At 45.3% G+C, this 17,803-nt stretch overlaps 1 protein-coding gene across 3 annotated transcripts in view; it reads right to left on the bottom strand.

Moving 5' to 3' along the window:
- The window catches only part of STK32B (serine/threonine kinase 32B), a 431,273-nt gene that overhangs the window by 63,654 nt on the left and 349,816 nt on the right, over positions 1 to 17,803 (bottom strand). For 2 of the 3 annotated variants that reach the window (XM_030801295.1, XM_030801297.1), the window contains exon 6: positions 8,403 to 8,492. The exons of the other annotated variant lie outside the window; for it this stretch is intronic. In XM_030801295.1, coding sequence (XP_030657155.1) covers positions 8,403 to 8,492 — 90 coding nt within the window. The remainder of the gene's footprint in view (positions 1 to 8,402; positions 8,493 to 17,803) is intronic. 3 annotated transcript variants of the gene reach the window in all.

Raw genomic sequence — 17,803 nt, 5'->3', positions numbered from 1 at the left:
CTCACTGACCCAGGGCCAAATGCCGGCTTTGACACTTTCTCTGGGAAGCAAACTTCACTTTCCCTGGCCTCAATAATATCTACAAGGAGAGCACAGCACTGCCATGGTGGCCCCACTGTCACAGGATCCTTGGGGTGTTGCTTCACCAGCCGGAAATTTCTGTGGCTGGCGGCACCTTCACCTGCATTTTGCTTAGGCCTGAATGGCTCATTCTGCTCACTTGGCCTGGCAGGCTGCACTCAGCTTGTGCTACTGGTCCAGATCCCAAGCCTGCCAAGGGCAAGCCAGGCACAGAGCCATGAGGGCTGTGTGAGTGAGCGAGCATGGGGTCCGGCCACTGCACATAGCTAGGCATGCTGGCTGTGGTGGGGTGAACAGCTCCAGGCATACCACAAGTGGCTTCCACTGTGGCCACTGGGGAACTTGGTGGTGCCCAGAAGCTTGGAGATGCCAGGAACTGCAGAGCCCCAAAGAGGGCATCACAGACCTGGCTTGGGGAGCTCCTAAGTCTGGGCTCCCTGTAGGGCCACAGCTCTTCTCTCCTCCCTTCTCTCCTTCTTGTGTTCACAACGTGGTGAGCAGGAGGGCATGTTTCAGCCTTGTTTGTGTTACAGCTCTTTCACTCCCACCATTTGGTAGGTCCTGAGTTCTTGTCCTGTGTCCAGGAAGAATGAGGTACATGGACAACTGGAGGGTAAGCAATGTAAAGAGGTGCTTTATTGAGCTACAGTACAGCTCTCAGGAGACCTGAAGTGGGTAGCCCCTTTCCACCGGCAGGTCGTGCAGATGTCTGTTCAGCTCTCAGCTGGGAGGAGACCCATGGTGGGTAGCTCCTCTCCATAGGCAGGTTGTCCCAACATCTGCCCCAGTCTGGCTCAGTTTGGGGTTTTTATGGGCTTCATAGGGGAGGAAGTATGTGCTGATTGATCCATGGGTGGGCCTGGAAAACGCACCACAAGTTCTCACTCCAGTCCATGGAACTGGCAGCCTGGCCCCCAGGCTTCAGCCCATCCTGGCTTGAAAGTGGAGCTTCATGGGGACCCATCCCTTTCCACCCCAAAGCCTGTCTGCCTCCTGCCACTCTTCATGGTGGCCAGGCTGTTTGTGCTGATGGGCTCCTGCAGGCCAGTTCTGAGCCACCCTCAGCACCCCTCTAGCCTCTCCCTCATGCTTGTTGGTGCCCAATGTCCAAAGGGGGCCAAGGTAGCAGGGGGCTGGCATGTCAGTGCTGCCCTGAGCATGTGCATACCTGGCTGGTATGTACCCAGGCTTGGCCACAACCCCACTCTGAAATCAGAGCGGGTACCAGGAGCAGGGAGAGTCCAGGCAGCAGGAACAGGTGCCCCTGAGCCTACGGGGGGAATGGGGTTTCCCTGAGAGCACAGAGATGCCCAGGTCTGCAGCTGCAGCTGAGTAGCTACAGCTGCACCCAGGAGGGCAGGGATCCCGCCTCTCCAACTCAGAAGGGGGCGGCGGGGCTTCCACCTGTTCCTGGCTCCTGTTGGCTCTGTGGAGCATGGAGCCCTGGCTGCGCCTCCTGCACTGCAGACAGGCCTCTGCTTCCATCACCACCACCATCCCTCTGGGCTCACTGAAGTGTCCTGGGGGAAGGGAACTGACATTTGGTGAGCGCTGACAATGCAACAGCCCCATCATCTCCCTGGTGCACCCACCATCCCCTGGCCAACCCAGCCCCTGCAGTGAACTGGGATTTGGTTAGTCTGTTTCTGCAACTACAGTGTGAGCTCCATAAGGCAGGAGAATGTTGGATTTGACTCTGTGTTCCCAGTATTTAGCATACACTAAATAATTATCGAACTATTAGCAATCAGAACAACAACAACATTAATATTGGCTACTAGTTGTGAGTAGTTACCTTTCATCAGGCATTATGCTATATGCCTTCTATAATTAATGTCAATAAATCCTCAAAGCAACCTCCTGAGACTGACTGCATAAACTATTAATCCCATTTCTCAGATGAGGATTCTGAGAGGTCCTGTGGTTCAGCGGCCAACATTTCCTGAGTGTTCATTGTGGTAAGTGCTTTATGTGCACTATGTCTGGTAATGAGAATCACCCAGGTTCACTCAGCCACTGAGTGGAAGATACCCAACTGCCCCATGCTGAAGCCCACACTTCACCTGGATCCATCCCCCTTGAGCCTGACCCCTGATGCTTTCCTGTTACTTATCTGTTTCTCCAAGGTCACCACCCTTGAGGCCCTAATCCTATGAGTCTGATCACAGAGGTCTCCAGCACTGAACCTTCCACTGGTTCCCTGGGCTCTTACCACGGCATTCAAGACTCCTGTGCTTTGCCCTGTCTCCTCTCTCCCTCCCCACCTCCTCTTGTCCTAGAAGCTGTAAAACAATGGAGCTGTCAAGTTCTCCCTTCACACAATGGTGCTTCACTCCTCATTGCCTTTGTATGGACTGTTCCGACTGCCTAAATGCCCTCTCTCTATCGTTACCCAACAGAGCACATCCTTAAAGTCTAATTCAGATTGTCACCTTCTCCAGAAAACTGTCTTAAAACTGTCCAAAAAGATCTCATCTCCCCCTCTTCATGCCAGAAGCACCTCCTTCCAATAGCCACACCATTGTCCTCCTTGACTGTGACCTGTGTACAACTATGTTCATACAATCTGTGTGAGGACTGGGAGAACAGTATTCCCCTCTGCAGCCCCAGTGCCTAACTAAGCCCTGTGCCTCCCAAACACTCTGTAAATGTTTACTGAATGAATGCCTTGCTCTTCATTTCACCTCAAATTAATAAACTCGGAAGCCCCACGTGGCTGCTGGAACATTCTGACTTTTAATCTGGCACATTTTAGAGAGATCTTTTTTTTTCTCCAATTGCAAATTCCATCTGCTCTTTCAATTAATGAAAATTCAGCCCTATGCAAATTTTTCTTCCGCGATCATCTTTTGTGAGTTACCTCTGGGAGCTTACTCACCAGCCCATTTTCTGAATCTGTGTTGGGAACATTCTGGGAACTTGTTATTGGGCCTTTGAACTGAACAGCTCAAATGAGTGAAATAAACAAACCTGCTACTTGGCATTAGGAATTTACAGCCTCAGGAGCTGCAAGATTTGACTTTACTGAGAGAGCTCTCCCTTAACCCTATCTTCCCCACTAAACTCCCACTGCCTGGTACTGTTCCCCAACTACAGTTTCTGAAAATGCAACCATTAGGAAAATCAGCTGTGTCCTCTAAAGCCTATAAAAATCTCTTCTGTACATTTGGCTATTAAGTCAGGCCTGAAGCTTTTCTAATTGCAAGGACATCAGTAACCCTGACTCTCACATACAGCTGGAACAATGAACTTATTTCTTGGCTGAGAAAGTCATCTTTATAATTCAGGAGCTCAGTGTCAAAAAGGCAGCTTGGCGTAGTAGCAAAAGCATAGACTTCAGATTAAAATAGACTTGGCTTCAAATTCTGGCTCCCTCACTGACCAGCTGTGTGGCCCTGGGCAGGCTAATTAACCTCTCCAGACCTCTGGTTCCTCACACAGAAAATAAGAGATGTAGAAACGTCGTGTGAATCTTCTGAGGATTAAATGTGAAGACAGGCAGGTAGTGAGGTCCCAATATAGGTCAGATTTCTTCTCCCTTTTGAAAGCAGGGCCATGGAGGAGAGTGCCCAGCTGGGTCCCCATGGCTCTGCTTTCCTGGAGACCAAGAACCTGGACTGGGCTGCCTCCGACAGTGTGAGGCAGGAGCGAGGTCAGGAAGCCCGAGCAGAGCCTTTGAGGAGGCTCGCGTGAGTCTGTTAGGCACGGCGCCACGTGCAGGCAGAGACATCAGGGCTGGTAGAAAACTGCCTTGAACTTGGCCAGGTGTGGTGGCTCACGCCTGTAGTCCCAGCACTTTGGGAGGCTGAGGCAGATGGATCACCTGATGTCAGGAGTTCAAGACCAGCCCGGCCAACGTGGTAAAACCTTGTCTCTACTAAAAATACAAAAATTAGCCAGGCGTGGTGGCGGGTGCCTGTAATCCCAGCACTTTGGGAGGCCGAGGCTGGCAGATCACGAGGTCAGGAGATTGAGACCATCCTGGCTAACGCAGCGAAACCCCGTCTCTACTAAAAATACAAAAAAAATAGCCGGGTGTGGTGGTGGGTGCCTGTAGTCCCAGCTACTCCGGAGGCTGAGGCAGGAGAATGGTGTGAACCCAGGAGGTGGAGTTTGCAGTGAGCAGAGATCACGCCACTGCACTCCAGCCTGGGCAACAGAGCCAGACTCTGTCTCAAAACAAAAACAAAAACAGAATACAAAAATTAGCCAGGCGTGGTGGCATGTGCCTGTAATCCCAGCTACTCAGGAGGATGAGGCAGGAGAATCGCTTGAACCTGGGAGGCGGAGGTTGCAGTGAGCTGAGATCATGCCATTATACTCTAGCCTGGGTGACAAGAGTGAAACTCTGTCTCAAAAAAGAAAACGAAACAAAACATAGACTGTCTTGAACTTCTCTAGTGGTCCAGGATCTATACTCCTTGACGTCAATTTGCTTTTTGGAAACAGCGTGAAAGCAGTCAGAACGAATCGGTAGGAATACAGAGGAGGCTTCTAATGGGAGCTGCTGCCCTTACCTGGCGTCTCTCTTCTCAGCACTCCCCTGTGGGATGTCCCCCTCAGCCTCCATATGCCCCTTCCAGCATGGCATTCTTGAGCCTCAGAATTGGTTCTCTGCCTTCCTGCATCCTCCTTGGGGGATCCCGTCCACTTCCATGGCTGTGCTGCATCTCAGTGCTGGCAGGTTCTCCATCCACATGTCCAGTCTGCATCATGCCACTTCACAAACCTACTGCTCTTGCTGTGTCCCCTACAGAGTGAGCACCACTCTGCTGCACAATCCAGAGACCCAGGAAGTCGCCTTTGCCCCCATTCTCCATCCCATCAGTTGCTGAATCTCGCCCAGCTGATCTCTCCTCAATCTCAAGGCAGTGACCTCTTTGGTCACTTGCCTCAGCTCCAGATCCTTCCAGAAAGCGATCTCAGAAAGGTTGTCGACAAAAAAAGCCTTGTTGGAGTAAGTGTTCAGGCTCCCATGAAGACTACTTGTAAGTGAATGAATTCACTTATATGGATATCTGCTGGTATTTTTGCTAAAAAGGAGTTGCTGTCATGGGAGGCCAGGTTGAGATGTACTTCAGAGCTTGGGTTTTGGAGTCACATTGACCTGGGTCTGACTCTTGCCAACAATGTCAAGGTGGGGAAGTCACTCAACCTCCTAAGCCTCCATTTCCTTAACTCTAAAATGGAAAGAAATACTTGTGTCTATTTCATGTTTGAGGGCATTAAAAGAAGTTATAGGTTATAGTTAATGTGCCTGTCTTCATGTTAAACGAAATTATAGGTGGAAAGCACTTAGCTCGGTGCCTGACACGTAGTAAATACCCAAAAGCAAGTTGCCTATTATTTATACCATTGCAGGTATTTATAGCCAAACTTCATTTATTCAATTTATTTAATAAATGAAAGATTAATGACATGAGTAGTGGATTCTAGGGAAATGATGGTATAGATTTTGAATCTCCCCAAACCTGCATATAAAACAGAGCAAATAGATCGCTAAACCAAAAACTCATGGATGCATTTGCTACAAAAATAAGTTGTCCCCACAACCCTCAAAATACAAGTGGGTAGCTGCAAAACACCAACAGTGACAAGAAGTGCATGGTAGTGATTTCTACACAGAAAGAAACCAAGAGAAGCAACAAAGCAGCATTCTATGGACGAGAAGACAAAGAACTCCAAAACACTCAGCAGGTATTCACTGGGAAACACAGATGACCACTTTGAGAACAGCAGGTGAAGCTGGTAGGAGTTTGCCCAGTCTAGTATCAGGGGCATTGAAAGGGCTCTTGATAAATTCTGAAAGAGATGGAAGAGTCTGGGACATGAAAAGTCTATAATCCACCCAGCCACAACTCCTTCCAGGAAAAAGCCCCAAGGAAAAACTGTGTAAAGTAGAACCAAAATGCATCAGGACAGGGACCCTACAGACAAAGGAAAGAGGAACTCCAGGTAAAAATGGGAGAGGAGAACAGAGCCAGAAAACCTGGATAGCAAGCTGCCTTAGATTTTGACACTTCACCAAACAACACAAGGGGTAGGTCTGTTAAGTTAAGAATGCTATCCTGAACCACACCATCTTCTCAAAGTTTAGAAAAACAAAGTTCACATAAAATGAGCAATTTCTACCCCTCTCTCTTGCTGGAGGCCCCTCGGCTGGCTCTATTTCGATCTCGAGTCTAAAGGTGGAATTTATCCTTTCAGGGAAATAGTCATTTTTTTTTAAATCTGTAAGGAAGACAATAAGAAAGTTACAGTGGATCCCCAAAAACCTAGTGTTCATGAAGATAGATTGGAATGTAGGCTTTGCCAAGGGCTCAGGGAGGTCTCTTCTTCCTCAGGCCATGTGGAATTCAAACCCTCCACCATGTCCAAACTAAGCCTCCTCCCTCACTGCAATACCCATGTGCAACTCTAACTCCTCCAGGGGGTTTTAGGCACTGTTTATGTGATCAGGGAAGAAAGATTTTGGTTGTTTAATTCAATATACAGTGCCCTATAAGGCACAACCTGGCCAGAGTTAAGTGAGACCAAACTTGGAACAGGGCATTTTCACTGCTGAATGACAGACAGCAGCAGAGAGTTCAGCCAAGATAGTGGACTCCTCATCCCAGTGGTTAGTGGCAAAAATTGTACCTCTGGTTAGGTACCGCCTATAAATGCTTCATCCAGTTATCAGATTCTATGCTTCCTAAGGCCTCCTTCTTCCACTTGAAAAAGGAAAATAAAAGGAAAACATTAATAGCAGTAACCTTTGGAAGAAAGATATGGAGAAATATGGGCTTTAAATGTTTGTGCACCTTTGTGCAGCACTGATTACATTTTCTAGCCTTAAACATGTATTTCTTATATCATTTGTAATGGTAAGTGGGGATTGTCTAGGCATAAAACTCATGCATATGATATATTAATAATCATCCACAACTACTGAAACAAAAGAGCAACAGAAAAGTATCAAAGTCAAATTCCATACCAAGTTATTATAAGTAAAAGGAGAATGAAGAGCAGAATAACATCATTGCAATAAAAACACACAGAAAGATGTACTGATAAAACAGAATGAAACTATAGCCTATGTTTCAAAAGAGTTAAAAGACACAGTGACGGGTTGCTTCATTAACGGTTCCCCAGTGCATCAGCCTTCTGATACCCATGCTCCATGCAGTTCCCTTCCACGTGGTTGGCTATGTGACTTGCCTTGGCCAACGGAACATCAGGAAATGTGAAGCAGGCAGAGTCCTGAGAAGCATGGGGGAACTGACTCTACCATCTTGAAACTACATGTGAGGAAGCTCACTCTAGCCACTTTGATGATGAAAGACCTCATAGAGAAAGAGCAGTATGTTCATCTCAGCTGTCCTAGCTGAACCCAGCTCCCAGCTGACCTACCAGTTGAATGCATCTTCATGAGTGAGCCCAGCCAAACCTGAAGAAAAACCAGTGTGTCAACCAAAAGAATTGTGAGAAATAACGTCGTGATTGTCTTAAACCGCTATGTTTTGACACAGTTTGTTACACAGTAATTGATAACAATATAGACATTCAGAATTAATACGTAATAAAGGCATTAACAAAATTATATAAGACATGAAAAACAACATAAATTAGAATTAAAAACTCAAGAAATCAGGTGAGAGAACTTAGGGAGAAAGAAATAAAGGGAAAATGTTTTCAGAAATGAAGACTTCACTAGAAAACACACAAAACAAATAAACACAATAGATAATGCCTTGGGAGAAAGAGAAATATAACAATGAGAACATTTTTAAAGAAACGAAGGAAGATGTAATAAAGATTTGAGGGACACTGACAAATGTTGAAGATTGGCAAAGAAGATCCAGCATTCAGATAAGAGGCATCCATAACCAAGAAGATAAAAACAAGAGCAAACTAAAAACGATAATTCCATAAAAATTCCTTAAAAAACCGTTTAAAACTACACATTGAGAGAACACTGTGTGCCCAAGAATATAGACCCAGAATGACCACCACCAAGTTAAATTCTGGAAAATACTGAACATAAATGGAAAAGAAAATACTTGTTTTGTTTGCTACCCTCTCAAGCCTGAGCCATGGCTCTCTGGATGAGCAGGAGTTCTCTTGAAAACCAAGAGGAGAGGGGTTGTCTAGCAGAGGAGACACAGCTTGGAAAAGGTCCAGAGCTTCGAGAGAGCATTGTATCTACTGGGGACTGTGGAACCTCATGTGGGCATGGGAGGGTATGTGGCAGCAGGCAGTGGCAGATGAAACAAGAGAAGGATGCTGAGTCTTAGGCATTGAGCCTGGTCACATGAAAAGAAGGGGCCTGGAACACTCACCCATGTAGGGCTTGGTGCCAGCCATGGAGGAAGCCCTTTCTGCTCCTTTCACTACCGTCGCTATGTTGAAGTCTGTAATGTGAACATGTCCTGCAAATACAGAAACAGAAACTCCAGTTAGCATGGGCTGCAGGCAGCTGGGTTATTTAAAGCTGTGGTTTGCAAGGTGGGATACCAGGAAGAAAACGTTAGAACTTCTATTTATAATACTATCTTATCTGATACTTTAAAAATGTTTATTTTGTGTGCATGTTTCAGAATGCAAATTCACTTGGTAACATATGCATATTATTTTTACATAAATATATTGAGAGGCAGGATATATTTTTTATGGATTAAAAGTTTGGAGACACTGATGTGGAGAATTAAAGCTCCTAGAAATAAATGAGACAGGTCACTCCGGACGCCTTCTTTCAGGAAAACTGTAGGTGGGCTGTGGCTGGGGCAGGGGTGGGTGAAGAGGATTCTCCCACCCAGAGGACACTGCTTGTTCTGCTGTTTGTCCCCTATGGTCATTGGAGACCTTAGTACTGTACTTGATGAATTTAGCAGGGAGAAGGCTGGGGAGTTGAGACGACCTTCCGTCCAGGCTGAAGTGATGGCAGCAGATGGGCATGGATAGGCTGGGTGCACCTACAAAGTAGCTGTTCAAGAAACATGACAAGGAAGGAAGAGGGAAAGAGAAGAAGGGAAGGAAACTAAGTGATGTGCAGGTAAAAGAGGGAAACAGAAGAGAAGGAAGGAAGGGGACAGGGAGGAAGGAAACACCCAAATGGTCAGTACTTGTTTTTTGGGAAATTTTGGTCAGTACTTGTTTTTGGGGAATTTGGTACATATAAGACTCCAGCTCAGAGAGCCTTGGATAATAGCTATAACTGCAATTACATTTCTATTTGTCTGTCATCATATCATGTGAAAATGGCTGGTTGGATTTTCACCAAACCTGAGAGTGGCATTTGGGATGTGGGACTTAAATGCACAGATGGGTGGCACATGCAAAATTGACTTTGAGGGACTTGGAAGTCATCACCAAGAGATGGGAGAGCACATTCTGGAGCAGGTGCACTGAGGCATGCTGAGAAGCCCATGGGACTACATATGGGAGAGGCATGCCTGATGTGACCAGCTACAGTGGACAAAAAAAGCACCAGCAGTTTAGCATACAACCCTCTAATCTCAGACTCAACTGCCAGCACTGACATGTGAGCAAGCTGCTCAGCCAGCTATCTGTCCAGTGATCCTAGGTGAGATGCAGCAGCAAGGTATTTATTCAGTGAGGATCCATAATACTCTTCAGGTACTTGTGGATGAAGCTTAAGTCACCCAGCCAGGTCTTTGCTGGGATGCACAGTATTCCTGCGTAGGTAACATTCCTATAACATACCCAGGCTGCTTTAGCCTCTGGGGCTTCCTCAGGCCCCTCCCTGTGGCTGAAATGAGTATGTCTCCATTCAACCATCCATGGTCCTGTCTGAAAAGTGGCAGTGTGTAGTGGTAGTTGGGTGCACACACTCTGAGCCAGACTGCCTTGGTTTGGGCCTCAGCTTTGTTGGGAGTAGCTGTATAACCTTGGGCAAATAACTTAATCTCCCTGGGCTTCAGTTTCCTCAACCATAAAATGGGATGATGATAATAAAATACCCATCTCAGAAGGCTGTTGCAGAAATCAGGGCGTTTATACACATGAAACGGTTAGAGTGATGCTGACATGCAGGAAGTAGGGAAGCTTCTCATAAGTGTTTGCTCTTAGCATTATTATCCTGCCAAGGAGTGGTTCGAAACTCATCTTCTCCAGCGAGGATCAATCTATCCCCTGCACCCTCCTATTCCCTTATTTCTAATACCAACAAGAAAGCAAACTCATTACTGTTTTGCACTTTGAGGCACGTGAAGGTGAGTGTATGTTGTAGTCATTGCTGTACCCCACACCCACACAGTTCCAAACAGAGTGGCACATGTCAGCATTGTAAGAGGACTATGAAGCCTTCAAATATGGCTTTTGTTTGGTTTTCTTGCACCTTCTCCCTCTTTCAAAAGTTTGGTATTTTCATTATGAAAGTGATGCCAGCTCATTAAAATAAGTGAAAGAATACAGACATGTTTTTGGGTTAGCCCTTTATGCCCCTCAGTGTCTCTCCCACCCCCATGTAATCAATCACATAATTTATCTGGCTCCTCCATGATTTCTCTTTGCTTATGCAAATGTATATCCATACATATGGGGGCTTTGGTTTGTTCTTGCAATAATGAGGTCAAACTTCATGGGTCACTCTAAAAGTTACTTTTGAATTTAGCCATGTATCATGGAGGGTGCCTAAGAATATATACCCACAATGCTCCCCAATGTCCCCCAAGCTAGTATACATAGGTCTACCTATGACATCCACAATCCTTTATCCTCCATTCTAAGTCCGATTTTTTCCACAATTATTTTGGTGATAAGATTTGACCTGAAACATTCCTTTTTAGTTTTACTTATTCCATTTTGGATCAATACCCATGTTTTGCTGTAGAAATATTAATGTATTTGATTACAAGGTGTTCCCCCAAACCTGTATGGAGTATTACATAGTATAAAAATATATTATTTAAGATATTATTACATATTGTGTTAAACACGTTATTTTATACTATTATCATATATGTTATTTAATATAAATGAATTTTTACATCTGAAAAAAATTCTGAATTATGAAAACATATCTGCCCCGAGGGTTTCAGATAAGAATCCATGGACCTATAGTTACACAGTATTCCATAGGATGTCTGTATCATACAATGCATCATTTATTCAGCAATTCCCTATTATGGATATTCAAGTTGTTTCCAATTTTGCTTGCTTAATTGTTTGTCTTGTTACTATAGAATATGTGACAAGAATTCCTGAATATATCTTTACATATTAGTACTTTTATTTTGACTGAGTAAATTCCCAGAAGTGGGATTGCTGGGTCCAAGGCTACGCATATTATGTTCCAAAAAGTTACAATTGATGGCACTATAAACAGAATATGAGGATGTGTATTTCTCTGCACTTCGCCAGCACTAGTTGTTATCAGTGATTTTATGTTTTGCAAGTTACATGGTAAGAAATGTTATCTTGCTGCAGAGGAGGCTGCCCGTTTCCCATGTGATCGGCCTCTCGGAACCTTGGTCAGTTTTCACTGGGAGCTCCTTGTCTTCAAGATACATTTGTCCTTTTCTCTGGTACGTGTATTGCAAATATTTTCTCCTAGCCTATTGTTTGTGTTTTGACTTTGTGTATAGTGCCTTTTGCTATAAAGAAGTTTTAAAAATGCAAATAATATGTTAATTTTGTTTTAAGTGTTAATTCTCTTATAATTTTCCAATTTTCAGGAGCTACCCAAAATGATATTCTTTGTCTTTGGACAGTGTCATGCATGGATATGATTCCCTAGAACTGCAGAAGCTATTTGCGACCACAAGGAAAAACAGTATAAAGATGTAGGCTGTCCATGGAGAAGGCAGAGCTTCAAGTATAGCAGGGAAATGGTGCCAGAGCCTGATCAAACGCTGCCTGAAGCCTCATTCCACTGAACTTCAACTAAAAAATACCCCTATTATTTAGGGCTGTTTAAACTGGGCTTTCTGTTCCTTGCCACTGCTGGTATCCCAACTGATGCAGACCCTTACTGACTATGTGACTTAGACAGGTTATTTAAGCTGTGAAAGCCTCAGATTCCTCATCTGTAATATTAATAGGGGCCTCGTGGGGTAGTTATAGGGCTAAACAGGATGGTTAGGAACTGAGAACATGACATTTGAGCAAAGATCTGAAGAAGAGGAAAGCAAGCTGGAGGAACAGGGCAGCTGGCAGAGGGGACTGTCAGCACAAGGGCTGTGTGGGGAACCAGCAAAGATGCCAGGGAGAAAAAGGGAAGGAGTAGGAAAGGAGCTCAGGAAGGGAAGGGAAAAATGTGTCAGGCCTTCTGGGCTGAGACACGATGGTGGCTTTTACTCCAAGTGAGAGGGTTTTTATATGATCGGACTCAATTTTGAATACTCTTTCAGCTGCTGTGAATGGATTAAAGGGGCAAGGACCAAAGCAGGGAAACTCATAAAGGGGGAAAATGCAACCCCTGGCTCCTTTAAGCCACTGTTATTTAGGGTCAATAACTGGTGCAGAATAGGTGTCAAATCTCATCTTAATCCTTCAAGTGCTCCTGAGAGGAGGGTATTAGTATCCTTGTCTTTACAGAATAATAACCTGAGGTTCCAGTCACTGGTGTCGGGGCCAAGGTCTCAAGGCTGATACATGCAGAAGCCAGAGTGGAGCTTTTCCCCCTGTCCCATTCTCCTACAGAGCTGGGTCAAACCGTCCTGATCTCGTTACCTCCTGGCCTTCAGGAGGTTGCTCTAGAACAGACATGCTGTTTCCACCCAGGAATTCAGGTACAGTGGGCAACACCCTGCATGACAGACAGCAGGATTCCACTTCTGCTTTCCCCTGGCTGTGCTGATGAGCTGTGACTTCCCAGTGGGCCTCATCTAATGGGCAACCGAAGATGCAGGAAAGTGAAAATTGGTGCCCAAAAAGATTTCCTATGAGTTCCTTCTCAGGAGAATGAAAGTTTACTATAGAATGCGAAAATAAGAACTGGTTTACTTTCCATAAACGGAAAGCATCCAAAAATCAAAGAGGAGATCAGGACATTGTGTATGACCCATTAATACAAGTGCTAATGGAGTATCGACAATCAATAACCATGCTCCCAGGCCTGTTTACATACCCTGTACTCCAGACATGCATCTCTCTTTTCTTTGAACACATGGAAATTCATCTCATCTCCAACCCTTTGACACCCCTTGGAATGTTCTTCCCTCTTGACTTCCTGGTAGATTTCCACTAATTCTTCAAAACTGACCCCAGGACTTACACTATTGATAGACTAGCTTTTTCTACTCTAGTTTTTGCACTCATACTTCCACTACCAGGAAATGCACTACCACAGAGAGTGGTATCTCTATGTCTTAGTCAGTTTGGGCTGCTACGACAAAATGCCCTTAACTGGGTGAGTTAAACAACAGACATTTCTTTCCCACAGTTCTGAAGGCCAGTAGTCTGAGATCAGGGTGCCAGCATGGTTGGGTTCTTGGTGAGGGCTCCTGCTATGGTTTAAATGTATTTGTCAAAATTTCTATGTTGAAACTTAATTACCGATGTGATAAGTTACAGCCATGCCTCAGTATTCACATGGGGAACTGGTTCCAGGACACCCCAGGAATACCATAACCTGTGCACAGTCAAGCCTCTTATAGAAAATGTCTTAGTACTTCATTTATCCTGTGTACAACCTTCCACATACTTTAAATCATCTCTAGATTAATTATAATGCCTAATACAATGGAAATGCTATGCAAGTAGCTATTTTTAGTTGTAAATGTTTGTATTTGTATTATTTTTTATTGTTGCATTTTTTTTTGTCTGCTACAAAATCATTTTTGACCATTTTTTATCCACGGCTGGTTGAATTGAACCCATGGATACAGAGGGCCAACTACATTAAGAGATGGGGCCCTGGCTGGGCGTGGTGGTGGGTGCCTGTAGTTCCAGCTACTCGGGAGGCTGAGGCAGGAGAATGGCTGGCATGAACCCAGGAGTTGGAGCTTGCAGTGAGCTGAGATAGCACCACTGCACTCCAGCCTGGGCGACAGAGTGAGACTCCATCTCAAAAAAAAAAAGAGATGGGGCCCTTAGGAGGTGAGTGGATTATTCACCTCATGAAACAGGCCTCACACTGCATTCACCGTTTTGATCTTCCATCTTCTGCCATGTGAGGACACAACTACAAGATATCAACTTGGAAGCAGAGAGCAGCCCTCACCAGACACTGAATCTGCCCATGACCTTGGACTTCCCAGCCTCCAGAACCGTCAGAAATAAACTTCTATTATTTATAAACTACCCAGAAATGAAAGAGACCTTTGAGCAGTCAAATCCTATCACCTTTCTTCATTCCTTATTGTTCGTAGGGATATCATAATAGTCACAGGAGTATTGACAACGTTCCATTTTAGCTTTTGACTTTTAACACTGCAGCAACATGATGGAATAACCCCACATGGTGTTTATCAAAGGAATTCGAGCCTGGCTGTAGCCTGGTAAAGCATTCTTACTGGGACCTCCAAGGCCACAGCCTGGAAGAACAGGATGTCTGCTTGTACGGGCAGGCCTTGATCTTTTTATGAACACTTTTATGGGTGCCATGCTTCCCTAGAAATTCCTGGAAGGGGGTGCAAATATTGCTCCCTCTAGAGGAAGGAAGACCAAGAGTTAGGATGAAAGGGAATCTACACGTGGTCATCTCCTTTCAAGTATTCTCTGGCTGGTTTCACTTTCATCATTCTTGAATTTGGAATAAATCTCAGGTGAACATCTCTTCCCATCTCAGCTGGCTTACAGGACCCAAATTATGCCTAAGCCAGAGGTCAAAGTGGTGCTGCTTCAAAGAAGCAGCTGAAGCCCAAAAGAGATGAGAATCAGGGCTGTGGGCCCTTCAGCTCCCTCCCCTGGTAGGCTCCAGCCGTTTCCAGCAACCCTGGCTCTCTGCTAATAATAATTGCACTTTGGAGCTGTGGGTGCTGATTGTAACACTGGCTGCCGCTGTTCGACACAGGATCAAACATTCTGGGCACCACACAGAACTATTCTTTTCTTCTCATTTATCTTCATGGAGATCACAGCAAACTTATCACAGGACAATGGTAAAAGGAAAAAAGAAACCCAATCAAATTCCATGGCACTAGCTTATCCAAGCTTCTTTTGGCTTATGACAGTAGGAAGACTATGTTTTCAGCACGTGTCTTTGCCTGATAAAGAATAAAATGAGCCTTTGATTTTTTCTCTGTTCCATTAATTTGGCTTCCTTCTGTACCTTGGTCGTGGGGTAGGAATGCAGGGCCTTAAAAAATCATCTGTCTGCTCCAGGCTGTCCCCATGCACAGGTGAAGAGTGGAAAACAACAACCAGTGACAAGAAATGCAACATTTCTGGGCTTTACCGAGCTCCTTCGCTGAGATTTGGGAGGGACACTTTCATCCCCAGCTAATTCTGGTGCCCCCATGCCCTGTGATTCCATGAAGACTGCCAGGCATGTGCCCCCAGTTTGAGCTGATGCTACATGGAAAGCACGCAGTCCAAGGCTTTTGAGAGAGCTCGGAAATTTTTAGAGTTATTCCACCATTTCTCTATGTCCATGATTCTTAATGTCCTTAATGTCAAGCCAGTAGCTTTTGACGTTCATTAGTGCTGCGGAGCTAAGGCTCCCTGACTAATACACTTCCTTTCTATCTCACTGTATTGAGCATGTGATTTTATGAATCATATTAATCACAGTTAGTAACATTTTGGACAAGTTTTTGCAATGCTTTCCCTACTATGATCTACTCCTTGCAATGACTCCAGGAGGTACCATGCTGGACACTAGATTCTCACACTTAGCATCCTCTCCCACTCCTTTCTTTGCTACCTCCTGTATCACAAGAGCCAGAAGGGGAAAAATGCATTTTCTAACTCTCTTGCAGCAAGGGTTCTGGCCGAGATTTCGATTCTGCTGATGAGATGCACTCAGGTGAGAATTCGTGAAAGCCAAGCAGAGGCCATCTTTTTGGGGGCAGAGCAATCTCAATAGATGGAGGAGTTCACTGGGGCAGGGCCTGTCTGAACATTGTCTAGTCATCCCATCCATGGTGTAAACAGTTGAGAAAGTGTCTCACTCAAGCTCCTGCAGCCAGAATTCAAGCCCTAGGTAGGTTTCACTCTGAGGCCCATTGTCTTCCTACTTCTTTAAGCCATTCTCTCTTGAGGGCGATGAAGCTCCGATAGGTAAAATGAACTGAGAATAGGCAGCTGCACAGGGATGGCACTGCCTCCACCCTGGGTCATAGGGTGGCAAGACCACTGCTTCCTCTACTCTGCTCCTAACTCATTCCATCATATGGGGCTCTTCTCCAGACAGGTGTGCCTCATGAAGCCAGGGGCTAGGCCACATGTTTCTCCAGACCAGTATCAAACACCATCATGGGAACAGTGCATAATTAAGATTATTCTTACCAGGCTGAGCTGGAATTGGACTCAGTGTTAGTAGCAATATAGGAGGGAAGGATTGTCCTTCACTTTCAATTTCCACGAGGAGGGTGCATTAGTTTGTTCTCGCATTGCTATAAAAGGACACCTGAGTCTAGGTAATTTATAAAGAAAAGGGGTTTAACTGGTGGCTCATGGTTCTACAGGCTGTGCAGCAAGCATAATGGCACCTCCTTGGCTTCTGGAGAGGCCTCAGAAAATGTACATTCACGGTGGAAGGCGAAGGGGAGGCTAACAAGTCACACAGATGGAGCAGGAGGAACAGAAATGGGGGGAGGTGCTACACCCATTTAAACAACCAGAGCTCACAAGAACTCACTCATTCATAAGAACACCCCCAGGCTCTCATCAACTCCCACCAGGCCCCACCTCCAACATTGGAGATTACAATTTGACATGATATTTGGGGGAGGACACAGATCCAAACCATATCAGAAGGATTTGTCCTAAGTACCTTATTAGCTTCTTTCCAGCCCTTCACTCCCCATCTCAGTCCATCTGGGCTGCTGTAACAGAATGTCATAGACTGATTAATAACAGACATGTGTTTCTCACAATTCTGGAGGCTGGGAAGTCCAAGATCAAGGCCCTGATAGATTTGGTGTCTATGGAGGGCCTGCTTCCTGGTTCAGAGGTGGCAACTTCTTGCTGTGTTCTCACGTGGTGGAAAGGGGGAGGGAACTTTCTGGGGTCCCGTTAATAAGGGGACTTAACCCATTCATGAAGGTTCCACCCTCATGACCTAATCACCTCTCAAAGGCCTCTGATATGGTTTAGGTCTGTGTTCCCACCCAAATCTCATGTCTGATTGTGATCATCAGTGTTAGAAGAGGGACAATTGTAATCACCAGTGTTGGAAGAGGGACCTGGTGGGAGGTGACTGGATCATGGGGTTGGATTTTCCCCTTGCCGTTTTTGTACTAGTGAGTTCCCACAAGATCTGACTGTTTATAAAAGTGTGTAGCACTTCTCCCCCATCCCCCAAACTCCTACCAGCCATGTGAAGACCTGCTTACTTCCCCTTCACCTTCTGCCATGATTATAAGTTCCCTGAGGCCTCCCAAGCCACGATTCCTGTACAGCCTGTAGAACTATGAGTCAATTAAATCTCTTCTTCATAAATTACCCAGTCTCAGGTAGTTCTTTATAGCAGTGTGACAACAAACTAATATAGAAAATTGTTACCAGTAGTGGGACATTGCTATAAAGACACCTGAAAATGTGTAAGCAACTTTGGAACTGGGTAACTGGCAGAGTTTGGAAAAGTGCAGAGGGCTCAGATGAAGACAAGAAG

This window comes from Nomascus leucogenys, chromosome 20 (genome assembly GCF_006542625.1).
Source record: "Nomascus leucogenys isolate Asia chromosome 20, Asia_NLE_v1, whole genome shotgun sequence".
NCBI lineage: Eukaryota > Metazoa > Chordata > Mammalia > Primates > Hylobatidae > Nomascus > Nomascus leucogenys.
The sequence above is the reverse complement of the archived record's forward strand: the minus strand, read 5'-3'. Positions and strand labels throughout refer to the sequence as shown.